Source organism: Dipodomys merriami, unplaced genomic scaffold (genome assembly GCF_024711535.1).
Source record: "Dipodomys merriami isolate MVZ:Mamm:240054 unplaced genomic scaffold, mDipMer1.0.p SCAF_116, whole genome shotgun sequence".
Taxonomy (NCBI): domain Eukaryota; kingdom Metazoa; phylum Chordata; class Mammalia; order Rodentia; family Heteromyidae; genus Dipodomys; species Dipodomys merriami.
Genome location: NW_027202449.1, coordinates 2,262,746 through 2,282,687, shown reverse-complemented (window position 1 = coordinate 2,282,687; position 19,942 = coordinate 2,262,746). Strand labels below are relative to the sequence as shown.

At 50.0% G+C, this 19,942-nt stretch overlaps 1 protein-coding gene across 2 annotated transcripts in view; it reads right to left on the bottom strand.

The window, feature by feature from the left end:
- Positions 1–2,799: 2,799 nt before the first annotated feature.
- Positions 2,800–19,942, bottom strand: part of LOC138822870 (membrane-bound transcription factor site-1 protease) — a 45,725-nt gene continuing 28,582 nt past the window's right edge. For both annotated transcript variants that reach the window (XM_070015834.1, XM_070015833.1), the window contains 11 exons: positions 19,119–19,307; positions 18,111–18,283; positions 16,724–16,839; positions 15,916–16,072; positions 15,147–15,271; positions 14,416–14,493; positions 11,798–11,938; positions 9,816–9,947; positions 7,861–7,987; positions 4,925–5,055; positions 2,800–3,597 (listed from right to left, as the gene is read on the bottom strand). In XM_070015834.1, the coding sequence (XP_069871935.1) occupies positions 3,401–3,597; positions 4,925–5,055; positions 7,861–7,987; positions 9,816–9,947; positions 11,798–11,938; positions 14,416–14,493; positions 15,147–15,271; positions 15,916–16,072; positions 16,724–16,839; positions 18,111–18,283; positions 19,119–19,307 (1,566 nt within the window). In that variant the 3' untranslated portion in view covers positions 2,800–3,400. The remainder of the gene's footprint in view (positions 3,598–4,924; positions 5,056–7,860; positions 7,988–9,815; positions 9,948–11,797; positions 11,939–14,415; positions 14,494–15,146; positions 15,272–15,915; positions 16,073–16,723; positions 16,840–18,110; positions 18,284–19,118; positions 19,308–19,942) is intronic.

The window sequence follows — 19,942 nt, the reverse complement described above, 5'->3', positions numbered from 1 at the left end:
ACAGGGCAGAGGCTGGAGTGGAAGGCCTGGAAGACAGGATGGGGTGGAGAACGCGGGTGTGAGGCGGCCACCAGAGATGGGAAAGGCAGGGCCGACACAGCTGGGTGACAAACCTGCCACTCTCACCACTTTCCAGTGTGCATCTGAGTGGCTCTCAGTCACTCACAAGGCTGTGTAACTGTACACCAATTCCAGACCATTTCCATCACCTCAGAAGAAAGCCTCTTCCCATGGGCCCTGGCAACCACTAATCTGCTTTGTCTCCAGGGATTTGTCTGTCTGGGACCTTTCATGTAAATGTGATCACACACACACGTGCCCTTCCGTGCGTGCTAGGGCTTGGCGAGCCTCCCCGCTGCGTACCCTCGCTCCACCATCTGGGGGCTCTCCCCCACTGCTCCTAGCGGGGCTGAGGGGCCTCTGGAAGCTTTTCAACTAGGGTCCCAGGTGGCGTGCTCTCAAGTGGCAGGAGGGGGGAGTGGAGGGCCAGGCCCAGGACTCTTTCTAGGATTGCTTCTATTTTTAAACATCCAAGTTTTTAAGAATCTTAGTCATGGGGCTGGGAAGGTGGCTCAGGGGTAGAGCGCTTGCCTTGCATGCATGAGGCCCTGGGTTTGATTCCCCAGCACCACATATGCAAAAAGAAAAAGGCCAGAAGTGGCGCTGTGGCTCAAATGGTAGAGTGCTAGCCTTGAGCTGAAGAGCTGAGGGACAGCGCCCAGACCCAGAGTTCAGGCCCCACGACCAGACGACCCCCCCTCAAAAAAAAAAAAAAAAAAAGAATCTTAGTCTTTCTCTGAAATCTCCCATGTAATCTCTGGCAGCCATGTGAGAAACACTTGACGGTGCTCTGCGAATCTCCTCCTCCCTCTTCCATTGGGCTCCCTCTACCTGTGGCACCCCTGTGCTCCCGCACTCAGCCAGGCCAGCCCGTTTCTTTTGGGAGCCTGCGGCAGCCTTGCAGACTGGACATCTGAGCCTGCTGCTAGTCACGGCTCTGGGAGAGCTCGAGCTTTCTCTGCTGGGCTGGCTGGCCCTGGGGACTTCGCCTCAGTGGAGCTCCCGTGTCTCCAGGCAAGGACTGGACCTGAGTGTCCCATTCACAGGGCAGGACGGGGAGGAGCAGGGTTTCTCTGCTGTCACCACTCATATGGTTAAGGTCCCTGAGTGACCCTCCTTGGAGGGGACTCTTCTGCCAATCTGTGGCGGTGGCTAGCTATTGCCTTGATGGTCTTTTTTTTTTTTTTTTTTGTGGGTGCTTACTAAATGATGAATCCATACCAGAGACCCTCAGATGGGTTGGGGGAGCCACCAGTGTCACTTCCAGAGGCCTGGCTGGACCACATACCCAACAGCTCCTACCTGATGTTATTCAGCCAACACACTGCGCTCTGTAAGGCCCTGCCCGAGGCCCATGCAAGACCGTACACACACTGGGGCTATGAACAGTCTGAATCATCAATCTAGGGTCAGTCTGACAGCCTCTCTAGAACATTCCCCCCAGCCAGACCACTGAAATCCCGCTGCCATCATCCATCAAGGGCCACAAGCCTCCAGGACTCTTCTGAATAGTGCACCCTGTGGAGTCAGACAAGGGACCCCAGCACACGGGCAGCCACAGAGAAGCAGAAGAGCTGCACCTCAACAAAATGAAAACATCTAAGCTTCATAGGGTACCATAAGAAGGTGAAGAAAGGTCAGGGCAGGGCTCGAGCAGTACAGGGACTACCTCACAAGCACAAGGCCTTGAGTTCAAACCCCAGTACTGGGCTGGGAAGGTGGCTCAGCGGTAGAGCGCTTGCCTTGCATGCCTTAGGCCCTGGGTTTGATTCCTCAGCACCACATAAGCAAAAAGAGAAAAGCCGGAAGTGGTGCTGTGGCTCAAGTGGTAGAGCGCTAGCCTTGAGCTGAAGAGCTGAGGGACAGCACCCAGGCCCAGAGTTCAGGCCCCATGACCGGACCCAAAAACAAAAACAAAAACAAAAAACAAACCCCAGTACTGCCAAAAGAAAAATATACACACTTCCCCTGAAAAAAGTGAAGACACTCCATCAAAATGAAAAAGAACGTATTTGTTAGTCCAATAAGGACTTGTATTTGGAACATAAAATAAATTCTTAGTTTATTAATAAAAATTAAAACAATCCAATTAAAAAAGTAGATGAAGACTAGACATTCTCCACAAAGGAGATGCACAAATGGCCAAAGAACCCACAGGAAGATTCTCCATCTGACTAGGCTTTATGAACATGCAAACCAAGATGACAAGAGCACCGAGGCACTTGGGGGCCTAACCAGACAGCCACTTCTGCAGTACTGGCACACCACTTTACAAGGGGCCACACGGAGCAAGATTTCCCTGCTCCCAGTGCTGCTCACTGCAGCAGCATGGGACATCACACCCCAAGTGGCCCCTCCACAGCCATCAAAAAGCAGCTCACCTCCAGGAAGCTCACCTCCAAAAGAAGCAAGTTCTGACACGTGGGAGAACCTTGAAGCCAGGACACACAGTGAGAGAGAACAGCTACAAGGGCGCTATGTGGACACTCCGCTGAGATCACACAGGCAAATCCCCGACAGAGCTGGGGGGCTGGAAGGGGAAAAGATGGGTGACTGCTAATGGGGCTGTGGTTTGTCCTGGGACAGTGTTCTGGAGTTAGCATGCCAACTAGTGTTTGCATAACCTACTGGGTTATACACTGTAAAGTGGAACATCTTGGAACAATTAACAGGTTAACTCAGAATTCCTGCAGACTGTCATAAACAGAAATGGACAAGTGAAAGAACTTGTTACACAAATTTTCAGCTTCAGACAGGTTATGTATATTTATTGAAAATTCCTCACCAACAATGGTGAAATCAAGACCCCAAATTACAAAACATGATGGCAGTTGATACTTATAAAAATAAAGCAAAGGTCTATGTTTCACAGATTTGTGCAAGTTTCCTTCAAATCTGTCCTCTCATCCAAAAGGAGACCACGGAATCTGTGTTGTTTCTCATGGTGTAAGAGTAGAAAACTGCATTCCATTAACAAAAAAAATAGCTTTGCTTCAAATAGCACAAGTCTTTAAAGTGACTCTTCTCCACAATAAATATAGAAAATAGCCTTTAACAAGCGCATGTATCTTAGCTCAGTCAGGGCGGCTGAGCTTACGGAGAAAATATGTTGTCCTCTCAGGGCAGAGCCATCTCTGGTGCCTGGTCAGGCATGACACCACGTGAGGCTGACCGTGGAGTCCTTCTTACTGGTGCCCAGGGCCATGAGGTACTTCAGGAGGTACTGCGGACCTGGGTGCATCGGAGGAGGGGAGGCCCTGGCATGGGGACCCCTTGAAACACTGTCTGGGCTCTACTTGCCCACCAGGGTGATCAGGACAATGGTCAGCCAGACCGATGGTCACACTGACGGGGTCTTAGGTGGGTGGGCCTGCTGTATGAGCTGTGGGCGTTTTACCCTGGGCTTCCTCCGCTTCGGCCTGCTCTTGGCCTTATTGATCTGCACCACAAAGAAGGCCAGGACCACCATGGCTCCCAGGAAGGCAAAGACAGGGATGGTCTGGCCTACCTCCTGGTTGTAGCGGCCGGGCCTAATTCCTGCAAAGGGACAGGGAGGCAAGGATTAGCAGAACAGCCTTTCTGTAAGAGTTGCTCGTCAGAAGCTAAAGGCCAGTAGATTCATTAGCTGACCTGGCAAGGCGACCTCACTCTGCAGCCTGAGCCCAGTAACGGAGGCTGCTATGTGGTGTGGGGAGTGTGGGCAGGACAGAATGTACAGCTGCATGCTCCGCATCTGAGCATGAGCACTCCTGTGTGCATAAGGGACTTGGCTCCCAAAAGCACCTGAAGACAGTCAAGTCTCCATCTAGGGAGAAAGAGGGCAGGCCAAGGGCTGTTGGCCAGAGGCCCTGCAGCATGGAACACCTGGTTGGAGAACCGGGGCGCCCTGCAGCATGGGACACCTGGTTGGAGGATTGGGGCGCCCTGCCTGTGTGGGACATCTGGCTGGAGGACCCTTGTGGAGATGTTGCTGAGGAGTCCTAAGCTTGTCCCCATCACTGCACCCTAGGCCTGAGTCAACACACCAAGTCTCCAGGACTAGGTGGCAAAGACTAAGCCTATATGATTCCTGGAGTTCTTGGTCTGTTTTTTTTTTTTTTTTTTGGTCTGGTCGTGGGGCCTGAACTCTGGGCCTGGGTGCTGTCCCTCAGCTCTTCAGCTCAAGGCTAGTGCTCTACCACTTGAGCCACAGCGCCACTTCTGGCTTCTTTTTGCTTATGTGGTGCTGAGGAATCGAACCCAGGGCCTTGAGCATGCAAGGCAAGTGCTCTACCACTGAGCCACCTTCCCAGCCCCTTGGTCTATTTCTGAAGTCCAAAGAGCTCCCTATTGGGAACTGTGACCCGCCCCCCCGCCTCCCCCCCCCCCCCCCGAAGGTGAAGTTCCCAGAGCTGCTCTGTGCTCAGCTGAGTGACTTGGTATCAATGGTCTGGCTGAAGGAGAACCTGGCTACAAAGTCTACTTAGGCTTCAGTGTCCTCCAGGGTCAGGGCAGGACACACCTCAGGGCCACAGGGATCTCAGGCACTAGGGGCTGGGAGAAGAAACAGGAGACCTGCCACTGCACAGCTAGCTGCAGCAGGTAGCCTGAAGAACACAATACATGCTGGCTTGCACAACTTTCATAGGGTATGCAAATGACTAGAAACTTTAATAAAAGAAATGGAGAATGGACTTCGGAAAGAGTGCCATCTTCCTGCTCTTGGTCTTGCTGACCTGTATCACACACACGTGTCCAGGGCTATCATGGTTCCCAGGAAGGCAAACAGGGGTGGCCTGGCCCACCTCTGGAGGAGGGAGGACGGAGGGCAGACCGTGGGACAACTCAAAAGACTCAGCATGCGAGGAAGTGCCTAAGGGCTCACCTCCAGGAATGTCCCAGGCACCACTCTCTCCAGGGGACAAGGGTCTCACTTGAGGGCGATTCGATCGGAAGTTGGGTAATACCACTTTGTCCAGGTCGATGGAGAGTAACTTCTGGTGTTTCCAAAGATTACTTCAAAGAAATGATGAAAACAAAGATAACCAACTGCACCAGCCCAGGAAGCTTAACCCAAGCCTGAGAGCAACACGTGTCTACAGGTCACAGGGAAGGGCTTTGTCTGCCTAACTACCAGCTCAGCAGCCAGTGGGAGCCATCTTTTCCAGGCCAAAACCAACCTCGTGCCATAGACCTCAGGATTTGTAACATCCTGGGTTTGTAACACTGCACACCAGCCCCTCTCCACTCACAGCACTTCTGCAAGGAGCAGTGGATGGAGGAGCCCAAGTTCCACTCCCGAAGCAGTAAGAGAGTGGGCTCCACTTGAACTTCCTGAGGATGTACAGAGCACAGTGAGGACACCCCAACAACACATGAGAACTGGGCATCTTGTGCCCTTAAGGAAACCACCATCCACAGAAAGAACGGGATAAAACTCACGAGCAGCCAAGCAGTGAAGAGAAGCAACACCTGCCTGCTTGGGCTGAAGAGTGGCAGCCACCGATAAAGCATGCACGCTCTGTGCGGGACAAGGTGTCCTACGAGAGGCAGTGTGCTCTGGGGGAGGGACACGGGGCTCTGGGCGGGAGACATTTCTTTCTGTGAGAGGAACACAGCACACTGGGTGGGGACATTTCACTCTGTGAGAGGGACGTGGTGCTCTGGGTGGGAGACATTTCTCTCTGTGAGAGGAACACAGCACACTGGGTGGAGGACATTTCTGTGAGAGGGACGTGGTGCTCTGGGTGGAGGACATTTCGCTCTGTGAGGGACATTTTGCTCCATGAGAGGAATGTGTTGAGCGTTCAAGACATGGTTACTGCTGGTCTTGGTCTGAGGAACTTGTTTGAGCCAGTGCAACTAGACCTGAAGAGCATAGGGGCTGAGCACTGTAGACAGCAGCAGGCGACTCGGGAGGGCCAGTTCAACAGAGGGAAGAGCAGGCCTGCAGTTGGAGAATGCCTGGCTTTTCTGCTGCCATCAGGAGGGGCCGTTAGACACAGGGAGGAGCAGGCCTGCAGTTGGAGAATGCCCTGCTTTTCTGCTGTCATCAGGAAGCTGTCAGCGTGTGTCTGGTTGAATGAAGCCAAAGACAGCCGGTCCCAACAGCAGCACCAGGGTGGAGGTTAGGCTTTCCTAGGAGCAGGACTGGGAATTTCCAAGCCCATAACCTGCCTGTACTTGTGCACGACTTTATAGCTCTGGGGTAACCAGTCTGGACATTTAACTGACAGTCATGGAATCGGTCATATCTGGGCTGAGTGCGCAGGAGCCACTCTGGGTTCTAATGGTCACTCTACTCTGGAGCCCCATGACCTGGTGATGGCATTTCTCGGGGGAGCAGTCACAGTACCAGCATGCTCACATCACCACCACCGAAGTCTTTCAGAGAAGGCAGGTACAGGCAGAGCAACCTCCTCCTAGGGCTGAGGCTCCCAGTGCATCTAAGGACATTTCACACAGCACAGCCCCAGACCCTGCTGCTGGCCAACACTATACTCTAGTCTTCACAGATTCAGAGGTCTCTGAGGACTGAGAATAATTTCCCACTAGATGGGAAATGTGAGATAAATTGATGCAGCAGCACGTTAAGGAGCAGGGATTACTGAGGGTCAGTCAGAATCAAAACTGCAGGAGTTGGACTTTATCAGCACCTCCAATGCACCTCATGTTTGCTGGCTTATTTGATGTGGACGGTAGATAGCGAGGGCACCATTATCTGTTTCAGAGCCTTAAACAGCTTGTGGAGAATAATTGAGTTTCTGGAACTTTAGTGAACACTGACTGTCCTTTGAGTATGAGCTGCTGAGCATGTCTGGAATTTAAAGTCTGGCTTGAATGCCAGGATAATAGAGGGTTATAAATACATAGGGTGCAAAAATGGAAGCATGTCAGAAGTTTAAATAATGGGGTGACACTAGAATGGCAATGTATTCAGTAATTAAAAGTTTAGAGAGAAGACGCTGTGCTGTTCTAATCTCCTTGTTTGCGCTGAGGCGCACTCTGGGTGAAGACACAGCACAGGCTGACCAATTGCTGTTCACGTCAAGCAGAGAACACTTTGCCTCCAGTACGTGTGGAGCCCTGTCCACCATCCACACTGATCCCAGTAGGGGGAGGAAAAAGCGTGTAGAGGGATCTATTGTCAGCAGAAGTGGGGGCAAGGAAGTGGCACTCTGCTGATGGCAGTTCCTGGGATACCTGGCCCCCATCCTCCTCCTTTCATCCTGCTGGGGCAGGAGCACTGGAGAGAGGGAGAGCAGGGACTGGCTTATCCTGACCAAGAGAGACAGCGGTGGAACTTCATGGGTGGCAACTGGAGCGGGATGATTGGAGAAGAGGCGGGGGAGGGGGGAACAGGGCCACTCGGGCCCACAGACAGTGCTACACTGCTCAGTAGGCGGAGGTCAGGGATGGCACAAGAGGAGGTGCTCCCCTAGCAATACAACCAGCACGGAAGGTGAACGGTACCCACACACTCACCTGGGTGGGCTTCCATGGCAGAGGCCACACCCACAGGCAGTCTCCGCCCTGGCAAGTGACAAGAGCCTGTGTTTCACTTCATAGTGGACACCTCAGCAGGGAGTGCAACCGCAGAGGGTAATCACAAGCCCTACGCTGAGCCACAGTGGCTGCTTTGGGGGGGGGGGGGGGGGAGGTGTCTTGGGTTTTAAACAAGGACTGCCAGAGCAGCACAATGCTTATTTCCCAAGGCACTCTTTTGTGCCACCAAAAGGCAATATGGGACTCATCAGAAAATGACAAAGGAGTGAGTCACAGGCCCTGAGGGGCAAGGGAAAGGCACTGGCAGGCACTGACCTGGGCGCTGTCTCATTCAAAGGCTGGGGCTTGGCCCAGGACAAGTGTGGACAGGCTGGTAGTGGCCGAGGTTTCGGGTCTCCCAAGTGGGCTTCGAGAACCTTGGAGTAGCGATGAAGATGGTTTCCTGTGGCAGCAGCAAAAGCAACAAAAGAGCAGCCATCACCCAAGACGCCAGGGAGAAAATGGGCTTTGTGTCTGTGTGCCTGACTGCCGACATGTGTGCAGTCCCCCACATCCCTGCGTGCTTCCAAGGTCATCCCTGATGCCACCAGACAACAGGTGCAGCCCTGGCAGGCCAGCTGTTGCTAGTCACCTTTGAAGAAACAAATCTGACGCCAGTGCCATGGAACCACCTTTTTCTTGCATAATTTTTTTGGCCAAAGTGTGTGTGTGTGTGTGTGTGTGTGTGTGTGTGTGTGTGTGTGTGTGTGTGTGTGTGTGTGTGTGTGTGTGTGTGTGTGTGTGTGTGTGTGTGTGTGTGTGTAAAGTGTGTGTGTGTGTGTGTGTGTGTGTGTGTGTGTGTGTGTGTGTGTGTGTCCGTGTGTGTGTGTCCGGCAGTTTCTGGCCAAAGTGTATGTGTGTACCCCGCAGTTTCTGGCCAAAGTGTGTGTGTGTTCCCCACAGAACCACCTTTTTCTTGCATAATAATTTTCTGGCCAAAGTGTGTGTGTGTGTGTGTGTGTGTGCCTGCAGTTTCTGGTCAAAGTGTGTGTGTGTGTGTGTGTGTGTGTGTGTGTCCGCAGTTTCTAGCCAAACTGTGTGTGTGTGTGTGTGTGTGTGTGTGTGTGTGTCCTGCAGTTTCTGGCCAAAGTGTGTGTATACTCCGCAGTTTCTGGCCAAAGTGTGTGTGTGTGTGTGTCCCGCAGTTTCTGGCCAAAGTGTGTGTATACCCCGCAGTTTCTGGCCAAAGTGTGTGTGTGTGTGTGTGTGTGTGTGTGTGTGTGTCCGCTGTTTCTGGCCAAAGTGTGTGTGTGTGTGTGTGTGTGTCCCGCAGTTTCTGGCCAAAGTGTGTGTGTACCCCGCAGTTTCTGGCCAAAGTGTGTGTATACCCCGCAGTTTCTGGCCAAAGAGTGTGTGTGTACCCTGCAGTTTCAAAGGTTCTGACATCTCTTGGATGTGGGCCATCTTTTACTATAACTGCTAGCTACATGTGGCTGAGCAACTGGAATGGGTGGTGGCATATGTCAAAATGATGCTTTTGATGTTTTACACTAAAGTGATTAAAATAACTTTCACTTAAACTTTAGCCATAAAAATTTCTTTGGGGGAAGTGGTGCTGTGGCTCAAGTGGTAGAGCACTAGCCTTGAGCTGAAGAGCTGAGGACAGTGTTCAGGCCCAGAGTTCAAGCCCCATGACTGACAAAAAAAAAAAATGACTTTGGTTTTGTTTGTTCCTTTTTGAGGCAGGATCTTGTTATGAAGCTCTGGTTGACCCTAGACACTCCAGCTTCAGCCTTCTGAGCGCTAGGATTAGTCAGGTACCACTATGCCTGGTATCTTTAGCTCTATCTCCTTTCTGTGTTGCATAAGGCTGGCGGCCACACACTCAGCAGCAGTGTTCTACAGTTCCAGAACACCCGTGTGCTCATGGGAAATGAGCGTGCCCTTCACACAACTACTGGGTTATACCTATCCCTGCACAGCGCCCAGCCTGGTGTGTTATCTATCGAGTGCTATCCCTGTCCTTGTCCACTGCAGGGGCCTCATCTTGGTGGTAAGGGGGACGATGGATATAGATGACCACGCAGACCACAGTGCCTTCCATCCTGAGTCAGAGAGGATAGCCCCTGCACTCTCTCACCACCCAGTCAGCCCCCAGCAGCCAGCAAGGAAACACGGGCTGCTCACAGGCACACAGGCCCCACTGGCTACAGGACATGACTGATTCCCAACACAGCAATGCGGGGCTGGCTCTGTCTCCCTGCGGAGGCACCTGGGGGCTGCATACTCACCTTCCATCCTCTCGGGAGGGGCCGAGCCCACCCCGCTGGGAGGGCGCTGCCGGTTCCCCGAGTGGCTAAGGCTGGGAGGGGTCACCCCATAGGATGTATACTGCAGAAGGGCATCCAGAAGCCAAAAGCAGTCTGCAAAGGCAACAAGCATGCTGTTAAGGAATGAGTTGTAAAACCAGCTATCGTGGGCTGGGAAGGTGGCTCAGTGGTAGAGCACTTGCCTTGCATGCATGAGGCCCTGGGTTCGATTCCTCAGCACCACATAAGCAAAAAAGAAAAAAAACCGGAAGTGGCACTGTGGCTCAAGTGGTAAAGTGCTAGCCTTGAGCTGAAGAGCTGAGGGACAGCGCCAGGCCCAGAGTTCAGGCCCCATGACCGGGCCAAAAACAAAAACAAAAAAAAACCCAGCTATCGTCACAGGGAAGCAACAGAAAGCTAGCCCCCAGAACGAGGGGAAGGGGTTTAGGATGTCACAAGTACAGGTCCCCTCTTCCCACGAAGCATGTACTTTCCACTCAGTCCCCAGCCCATGTGCTCCACAGCTTCACCCCCAAGGGTCAGTGCAGGTCAGTACGACTGGGCTGGCTTGGCTATCTGGATGTCACACTCAGCCCTGGACCCTCATGACCAAGGACAGAGCAGGGTTCATGCAGAGACAGCAAGACCATGTGACATCCATGAGAAAACAATGGCCTGGAGAGTGGGGACCCCCAGACCAGGGGGCAGAGGGCAGGGCTGGACAGCATGACCAGCAACCAGGGGCAGAAAATGTGATTTACACTGTGAGAGGCACAGCCAGGGTGGCTGAGTTTCTGGGTCCCAGACACACAGTCAGGCCTTTTCTCAGGCCACCTCGCATCTCTGAGCCATACGATAGCTCCTTCCTCAGGGGGCTGTGATGCCCCATCAACACCACCCGGGCAACCTGACAGGAGAGTGCACTACATGCTCTTCTTGAAGCAGCACTTCTGGTCAAGGCGTGAAGCCCACAGAAGATGCTAAAAGCCACTGTTTGAAAGGCAGGGATACGACAGTCCTCTCAGGTATTTAAAATTTTAATAAAGCCTCTTACCAGGAGATCTCAGATCTTAAAAGAGCATCTCTGTGGAAACGAGACATTAATCTTCCATCTACTGTGACTCTAACCTCATTTTTTTAATTTCTAAAAACCCAGTCATATTCTAAGGCTTTACATAACACCTGAAACTTAGTCAGCCACAACTTTACATGGGAGCTGGGAGAGGTGCAATGCACCATGCTCAGCTCGAAAAGGAAGCCTGTGAACCCTGGGTGCTAACAGTCCCTTCCCTTCCCTGCCCTGCCCTGCCCTCCAGTGAGCTGGGAGGTCCTGGCTTCCTCTTACCAGTTAGGAAGGCAGAGCACCTTCACTACCCTACTTTAAAGTCTGTGTCCCAGCTCAAAAGCCTTTCATCCAGAAGACCCAAGACAAGAAGGGGGCTGAGTCCTCTCTCTTTGCCCCATCTTTATCTCCTGCTGGTCAGAGACAGCCATGAACAAGAGTGGACCAGAGCAGAATAGGGCACTCCCACATGGTTGCACTTGCAAAGTGCACCCTGCCCAGCAGGAAGCAAAAGCTGGGTCAGCTGAATCCAGGGCTTACACACAGGTCACCCTGGCCCACTGGCTGTGGGCTGGGAAGACAGGAGTGGCATTGAGGCCTGTAAAGGCAGTTTTCTTTTGCCTAAACCTATCAACCCTTAGATACTTATCAGAATATTGCAAGCAATTCCAGTCCCTGGAGCTCTCGAGCCTGCTGTCCCTGGCTCCTATGAGCAGGTGCTGTTCATTCACTAGCCTCTCAAAAACCCTTTCCAGGCACAAAGGAAATGTGGGGTTCCTGTGTCCAAGCCCCTGTGGTAGCTATTGTTGTTCTGGAGTACTGGGGACAGAACCCAGGGGCTCGTGCTTGTGTGTGGCAGGCAAGAGTTCACCCCCACAGCCCATCCCCTGCTTTATCTCACCCTTCTGTCGGTGACTATCATCCAAGCAATTGGAGTCTCCGTACAGCACAATCCGGCCTCCACCCTCAGACGGAACCTGATAAAGTCCCAAAATGGGGACATTTTCAACAACTGCCGTTTCCTGCTTTAAAACCTCCAATCCTGGAACAACACAACAATGAAACAGAAGAGGTTTTGTTGGGGAATTGTTTTCTAGATTTAATCTACGTGACCAAAAACAAAACCAAACAAAACCCTAATATTCAGTCAAAACAGTGCAAACTTTTAAGAACAGGAAAGCAGTATCTCAAGTCTCAATTTCAGTTTTAGTAAAATTCTACCAGTAGCTCTCACTACAGTGTTTTAAATATTTCCCTAATAATAACAAAACCTCTTCATAAGTCTATCTGTGGACACTTCCTTGTAGTGGGAGCTACTGGTGGAATTTTACTAAAAGCCACAAGTACAAATGTTCCATAAGGAAAGCATCCCTACCTCTGCCTCTACAGATGACACAGTGTGGAATGTTTAATGAGGAGGTTAAAATGGGATAAATGCATGGGCGGCAGCGTCAGGGGTATCGTGCAGTCTCCTCCCCCTCCCCAGAAGCCAGGGCTTGATGCAGCAACAATATCTAACAGGTCTATGGTAAGTGAGTGCTGCATTTCTGGCCCTCCCTGTATAGTCTCACAAGGAGCCAAGTAGAATAAAATGCAGTGTTCTCTGGAGGAGGGCAAGGTGGAGCAAGAGAATAGGAGAACTAGGGAAATGTACACCAAGTAGCCATTTGGCCTCCTGGCTTGATGAGATCCAGCATAACCTGGACTGTACCCCATGTCAAACCAAAGCAGTTGAGTTTTATTCTCAAACACCAAATAGACTGTGAATGGTTAAATCTACCTTTGATATACTACCCCTTCCCCCCCCACCCTGCCTGGTCAAAGCGATGAGCTGCCAGAGGGTAGCTAACTAATCCTGTGATCGTGCTTTTCACCTTTTCCCTGCACCCAGCACTGGAAGTACATGCCTATGAGAACTGCTTTTGTTAGGAAAATTACCACGGGGAACTGGGCTGAGGGCTTGGCAAAACATGATCAGTGTGTCCTTGTGACAGTTGAAATGTATCTCTAGGTAACAGAATTGTTAATGGACTGGCCTTGCCTTGAAGGGGAAAAAAAACCTGACAGTTAAAATATACCCCTAGGTAACAAGGATTGATCTGCCTTGAGGAAAGAAGAAAACCCTCCCAGGCAATATGAATTAAGTTCTATCTTGCAGCCATAAGCAGGTTATCTGAGAAATCTTAGTTTCATGTCTTCAGTGAATAAAACAGTCCCTAATTCTCAATTCCAGAGAATGGTCTCTTTACAGTGGTGGAGGGTAGGCATGCTGAAGACATCACTACCTGCACATGAGATGTGTGGGAAGACCATCCCCAGGTCCTCTTGCTGCCCTATGCTCCATGCCGGGCTTTCAAAGGCTTACCCCTGTTCCTCCCTACTCACCAGGCGGGCTCTGCACATAAAGCACTTGGTGATGTCATGGATACTGAGCTGGGGACTGACCTGCCTTCCTGGCAATGTCTGCCTGTAGCTGAAGCAGAATGCTAAAAGATGGTCAAATTTTTTCTAAAGTGATCTGGAAATTACCAAAGCAGAACCACCCATAGACAGAAACAACAAATATTTGAGCTTCCCTCTTGAAGGAATTCTGTTTCTTTTACAATGGCCCCTATATACGTATATTCAAATTACCAGCAAGAGCCAGGCTTACATTAAGTAGTATAGAAATACTACTGCAAGAAGTTTTAAAATGAATCGATAACAACAACAAATCCAGGCACTCGTGTCTAATGCCCATAATCCTAGCTTCTTGAGAAGTTGAGGAAGGAAGATAGCAGTTTGAGGCCAACCTGGGCAAAAAAGCTTATGAGACTGCCTTTCACCCCACAGCTGTGAGCGATGGTGTGTGTCCATCATCCCAAGGCACATGGAAGGGTGACTGGGATGCCAGCCTAGCCCCGGCAGAAAATCTGTAAGCAAGCCTGTTTCCATGGAAGGTAAGCTGACAGCATGCATGTCTGTCATTCCAAAAGACAAAGGGAAGCCATTGTAGGCTCAGTCATGTAGCCTAACCTAAAAGTAACCAGTAAAAAACAGGACTGGAGGCATACATACACAGCTCAGCAGTACCAAGCCAGCTGAGTTCAAATGTCTAGTACTGCCAATGAAAAGAAAGGCAAAGAAGGGCTGGGCTGTATGAAGCTCAGTGGCAAAGCGCTTGCCTAGCCAGTGCAAGGTCCTGGGTTTGACCCCCAGTACCAAAAAAGACAAAAAAAAAAAAAAAGGGCAAGGAGATCACACTGTTAATGGACCTTTCGGGGGTTGATGGAAATGTTCTCAAAAGCAGACTGTGCCATGTAGACAACTTTTGTGGATACACTAAAATTCATGGAACTGAGCAATTTAGAAGGGTGAATGCTATGCTGTGGGAGTGATATGCAAGAAAGCCATTGAAAGAAAGAGGGAGGGAGGGAGGAGGAAGAGGAGAGGAGAGGGTGGGAGATAAAGGGGAGAGGAGGAGGGAGGGAGAAGGTGGAAAAAGAGGGAAGCAAAAAACCTGGGAACAGCATTCTTTACCTTGGTCCTTAAAAGTCTGTGTTATGACAATGCCATCTTCTGGAAATTTAGCGATACTGCACCCAGATGCATAGTACACTAGAAAACAATTGTTCAGTCACAGGTGCACAGAAACCCCAAGCACTCCACCAACAGCTACTCATTTACATTCTTCACTAGTGCATTCTTGTCTCCCAACTGGATCTATTTGTAAGACTCTCTGTAATCTTGAGAATATACTGTTTCCTTGTCATACTGAAATTAAGTGATCTTCTCAAAATTCAAGTAAGAAACAGATTAATATACAGTGCCTGAACACAGGGCAAGTCAGAGAAGCCAGAAACACAGGGCAAGCTCAGTCAGGGCTCGAAGAGCCGGTCAAGAATAATTATCATTATATGGGCCACAAAAATCACAGCTAAAAATTTATGTGGGAGCAAATATTATTTTATAAGTAATCAGAACCTATGAGGCATTTCCTATTTGAGAATGAGTAGTGCATGAAGACTTTCAGTTTGTTTCCTGATGCTGGGGATAGACTCCAGGGCCTTGCACATTTTGGGTAAACACTCTTCCCTCTGAGCTACATGTCTAGCCTCAGAGGCAGTTCTGAAAGCACTGACTAATCCTTTCCAAATGCTAGAGTGCTTAGGAATCCCATTACCCTGGCTTTGAGACTTTGCTTTACTCACCCCTCCCCCTTGCTCATAGTACATAGCTCATGCCTACGCTCATACAGACATAAGCCTTACTGTCATGGCTGGCCAGGGTGAACTCCCCTTCGTATAGGCCATCACTGAATGCCATGTTCCATACAGACAGCAGCTCGTTCAGAGCTGGGATGTTGGCACCTCCTGTATCTGGCATCCACCACTGTCTGAAAGAAATGGCAACAGCAGAGAGGACAAGAAGTAAAAACCTACACATTTCATGTATCCCTGACAAAACTACACATCTCAGGTAACAATCCCATCCACACCCAAGTGTCAATGGGAACCAGTTGCTTGGTTTGAGAAAAACTTCAAACAACTGGCAACCCATGTGCAGAATATGGCAAGGCTTTATTTTATGGCATTAGAATCAGCACTTCACTGAAATGCACCACCTCTAACTGCTCAGCCACAATCAGAGAAACAAGGGAAAAGACACACGAAACTTACACAGTCAAGTCACAAGACTATACAGAAAAAAAAATCCAAATTTATTACAAATAATATATTTGCTAGTCTAGAGATCCTTGATCAACAGCTAATTAACTAGAAAGTCTCCAAAGTTTTTTAGGTACATTTTGAATTTGCCTACCTTACTATTAAAAGATACAGAATGGAACAGGACTAAACAGAAACTTAAAGCTTGAGTACCTAAGATCAACAAGGAAAGAGACCACCTCTAAACTGTGTGTTAGGTCAACGAGCATCTTTCCTTACAGGCAATTTCTTTCCATACAAAGAGCTTTTCCACTCCTGTTCTCTGCTACCCAGCAAGTCACAAAGGCATGCGCCACCTTGGCTGCTCCAGTACCTCGTGTTTTCATCATAGAACTTCACTTTTCTCATGACGGAAGTGTTATACCAGTCACTGAAGACCACGAGCGAGAGGCCATTGTCTACGTCCCTCCTCAGCTTGGTGATCTCCTCAGGGAAGTACTCCTCCTCACTGTCCACCATCAGCAAAGTCCCTAGGGACAAAGGGTCAAGGCTGAGGACAGCCACTTCTGATAGCAGGTGCCACTGTTTTAGGAACAGTGACAGTACTGACTTTTGATGTTGTTGTTGCTGCTCATGGAGCAAACTCGGGACCTGGATACTGTCCCTGAGCTCTTTTTCCTCAAGGATAGCCCTCTACCACTTGGAGCCATAGCACCACTTCTGGTTCTCTGGTGGTTAACTGGAGACAAAGATTTCACAGGCTTTCTTGACCAAGTTGGCTTGGAACCGTGCTCCCCAGATCTCAGTCTCATGAGTAGTTAGAATTACAGGCGTGAGCCACCAGCACCGGGCTGGTACTGACTTCTAATAGTTTGGTTTGGGCTACCCTGTAGTGAATGCCACAGGAGGAGGCAAGGAGTAAGAGAGCAGGCATTGCTAACTAGTGCTGGCTGCTCGAAGGAGTAAGATACAATTAAAACTAAAAACAAAAGCTGCAGACATCTCTGTCCCCCCATGTCTATCAACCCTGTGTTTAGTTGGGCATCGTGGCCATCATCACCAAGGATGTGTGCACATCATCAGAGCCTCCCTCCCGGTCTCCACTCGATGGGAGCCCCTGCCCAGGTTTCCTTCAATGGTTCACTTTCAGACATTTAACATGTGTCCAATGTGCGGCTCACCATACTGAGTGGCGTCAAAGCATGTGAAGGGAGCGCCAAGAACCTCCACAAAGTAGCCCATGCTTCTCACATGCTGGTACATATCCCTGAAGTTTGTGTGGATGTGATCCCCATTCCTGAAAAGCAAGAGCCACAGGGATAAAGGCCTGTCCTGTTACGGGATTGCCTCAGAAGTGCAGCCGTCTCTGAAGGAGCAGTGCCAGCCTGGGCAGAGGCAGCGTAGGGTGCACAGAAACAGCACTTCGGCTGTGGCAGAAAGCAAACAGCCAGCAGCCACTGCATCTGGCAATGAGCTTAGGGCATGGCCACAGGGAGGCAAGGAGGCTGGTCCACAGCCTGGAGGACAAGCGCCATGTCTTCTATCAGGGACAGCCTGAGTGAGACTGACTGACAGCACGGCCTACTTGATGTGGCTTCTCCAGCCCTCTCTGCCCACAGCTCTTGGCAAAACCAAGGGCCAGGCAAGTCAATGCTCCCCGGCCTCCCTCTAGAACCTGTTTCTACAGTAGCACAAGTGTGCTGGCTTCCCTGTAGGGGACAGCCCTCATATCCCCACATCCCTCTGCTCCTGTAACCCAATCTTCCAGTGCCTCCCGCTCCCTCTGATCCTGTACCCTAGTCAAATCTTCCAGCCTCCCATCCACCTATTTTAAACATGGACCTAAATACCTAACCTAAAGCAGAAACGTCTGGCTTTTGGGCCAAGAACAATGTGTCTCAGATGGCCTAGAAGGGACAGCAAGTGGGCAGGGGCGCGTGAGGGGCCACAGAGGGAAGCGGCTCAGTCTCTGCCAGATAAATGAGTCAGAAGAGGCATCAGGAGAGCTTGTTTTCATGTGACACTTGGGAAATGATCAAGAGAACAGAGTGACACAGGGAGGCAACATGGCATCCAGGTGCGGGATGCTGACGACATACTCAGGTGGGGGCAAAGGATGGAACACACAGCAGGACAGGGCCAGCTGAAGGTGACACTGACTGCATTTACTGGCTAACTGAATGAAGGAGGTGAGGGGAAATGATAACAAGGATTTTACAGCACAAATTAATTGCCAGTCCTGGGCACTGTCCCTGAGCTTTTTTGTTCAAAGCTAATGCTCCACCACTTGAGCCAAGCATTTCTGGCTTTTTGATGATTGATTGGAGAGAAGAGTCTCAGATTTTCCTGCCTGAGCTGGCTACAAACTGTGATCCTCAGATCTCAGCCTCCTGAGTAGCCAGGATTACAGATCTGAGCCATCAGTGCCCGGCTGCAGCAGAATTCCTCTAAGTTTATTTGTGAATATTTAGAAGAGAAGTCGAGATGTCCTCAAAGCATGGCAGAATTGCCAACAGGGCACCATGAGGACAGGGGTTTGGAGCGCATCAGTGCAAGGCAGATGCTTACCAGTCCAGGGGATCGTTTTTCATCCGTAAGTTGTCCCTGGGGAAATAGCCTGGTGGGTAGCGGAGGTTGTGGTACTGATCCCAGAGGACCCGCTTACTCCGAGGAGGGGTGGGAATTATTTTCACCTTAATTGGGAGCTTCACTGTTGAAGTCTGCTCAGCACCATTTTTCGCCTTGAAAAAGAAAACAAAAATCCCTCGAAATTTGGAATGTCCTTTTCCAGGAAAAACTCTTAGGTTTTTCAAGTTTAAAAATATCTCTTTTCTCTTATGTTTTCTTGAAACAGGGTCTCACTATGTAGCCCAGGCTGGTCTTGAATTCTCAATACTTCTGCCTCAGCCTCCCAAGTGCTGGGATTACAGGCATGCACTACCCAGTCTAGCTTAAAAAGGTCATTTCTAAAGCCAGGCACTGGTGGCTCACGCCTGTAATCCTAGCTACTCAGGAGGCTGAGATTTGAGGATCATGGTTCAAAGCCAGGCCGGGCAAGCAAAGTCCGTGAGACTCTTATCTCCAATAAACTACTAGAAAACCAGAAGTGGCGCTGTGGCTAAAGTGGTAGAGTGCTTGCCTTGAGCTGAAGAGCTGAGGGACAGCGCCCAAGCCCAGAGTTCAAGCCCCACGATCAACCGGAAAAAAAAAAAGGTCATTTCTACTTACTAGCTGAACCCACATTAAACACCAGGTAACAACAAACGTTCAGGTATCACAACTAATTTCATTCAAACTCAAGAGCTGAAGACTTAAAACTCAAAGCACTTTGTAAAAGGCCTGCTTCTGATGAGCCCAGGCATGTCCTTGGTGCTGTGGGGCCAACAACAAAGCCAGCAGCCTGTTCTCTATGAGGCTGGCCATCGATGCAGCCACTCTGGAGGCAGTGCATGATGGTCCAGGGCCATCCTATCTGCCACCTGTAGTTCACACCCAACCCTCAGCATCTTCCTCTCTTTCCTGGCTAGGGATGGTAAAAGGTCAAGAAAAACAGGCCCCTGCCTGACATGGACTTACTTCTGCCTCTGCTGGGGAGGCCACCGTGATCATGACATGGCCTTGGGCAATGCCTTCCCACGAAGCTGCCTTCTTGGTCACAGAAATGGAGATGGCCAGGTAGCCGGACCAAGGCCACAATACCGAGGAGGAGGAGAAAGCAACTTCAATGTTGTCTCCATTCTGTGGTAAGTAGGGCTGCCAGTCAGGCTGCAGGAAAACAGAAGCCAAGCCAAGGTGGAAATGAAATGCATACAGAAAACAGAAAGGCCTCATATCCTTCATTACCTACACTGGTTACTAGAAATATTTCAATAAGTTGGCAACTTGATACATGAATACCTAGAAGCCCGGGGGCTGTCTGAAAGATACCAGATAAGCCTGGAAAATACCGCTTCAAATAATCTTCCCGCATTACATAAAAAAGGGTGACACATGCACAGAAGCTGTTTGATAAGGAATTTTTACCTGAATAGAAAGCTTATGTAAATCAAAACACTCAGATTTGAGGTTAGATGTGAGTTTTATGCTGACAGATTCCAAGAACTAGAAAATTAAAATTGCATGGATTCGAATCCTTGCCTACCACACGATTTAAAAGTATGTATTTCAGATTAGGTATGGTAAGTCCTATTTTTTAAAACAGTGGCAGTGTTAGAAGAGTGGGGCTATATAAAGAATGTTCTAGTTTTTTTCCCAGGCCCTTATTGTTCTGATGTTTACTTAGCAAGTAAGCAGTGAACAAACTACAAAGAACTCTCCAAACCCAAAGGCCAAGGAGCAAAGTAATGACAGCGAGGCCTGCATCCCAGCCACCACGATGCAGATGGAGAAGTGATGGGGCC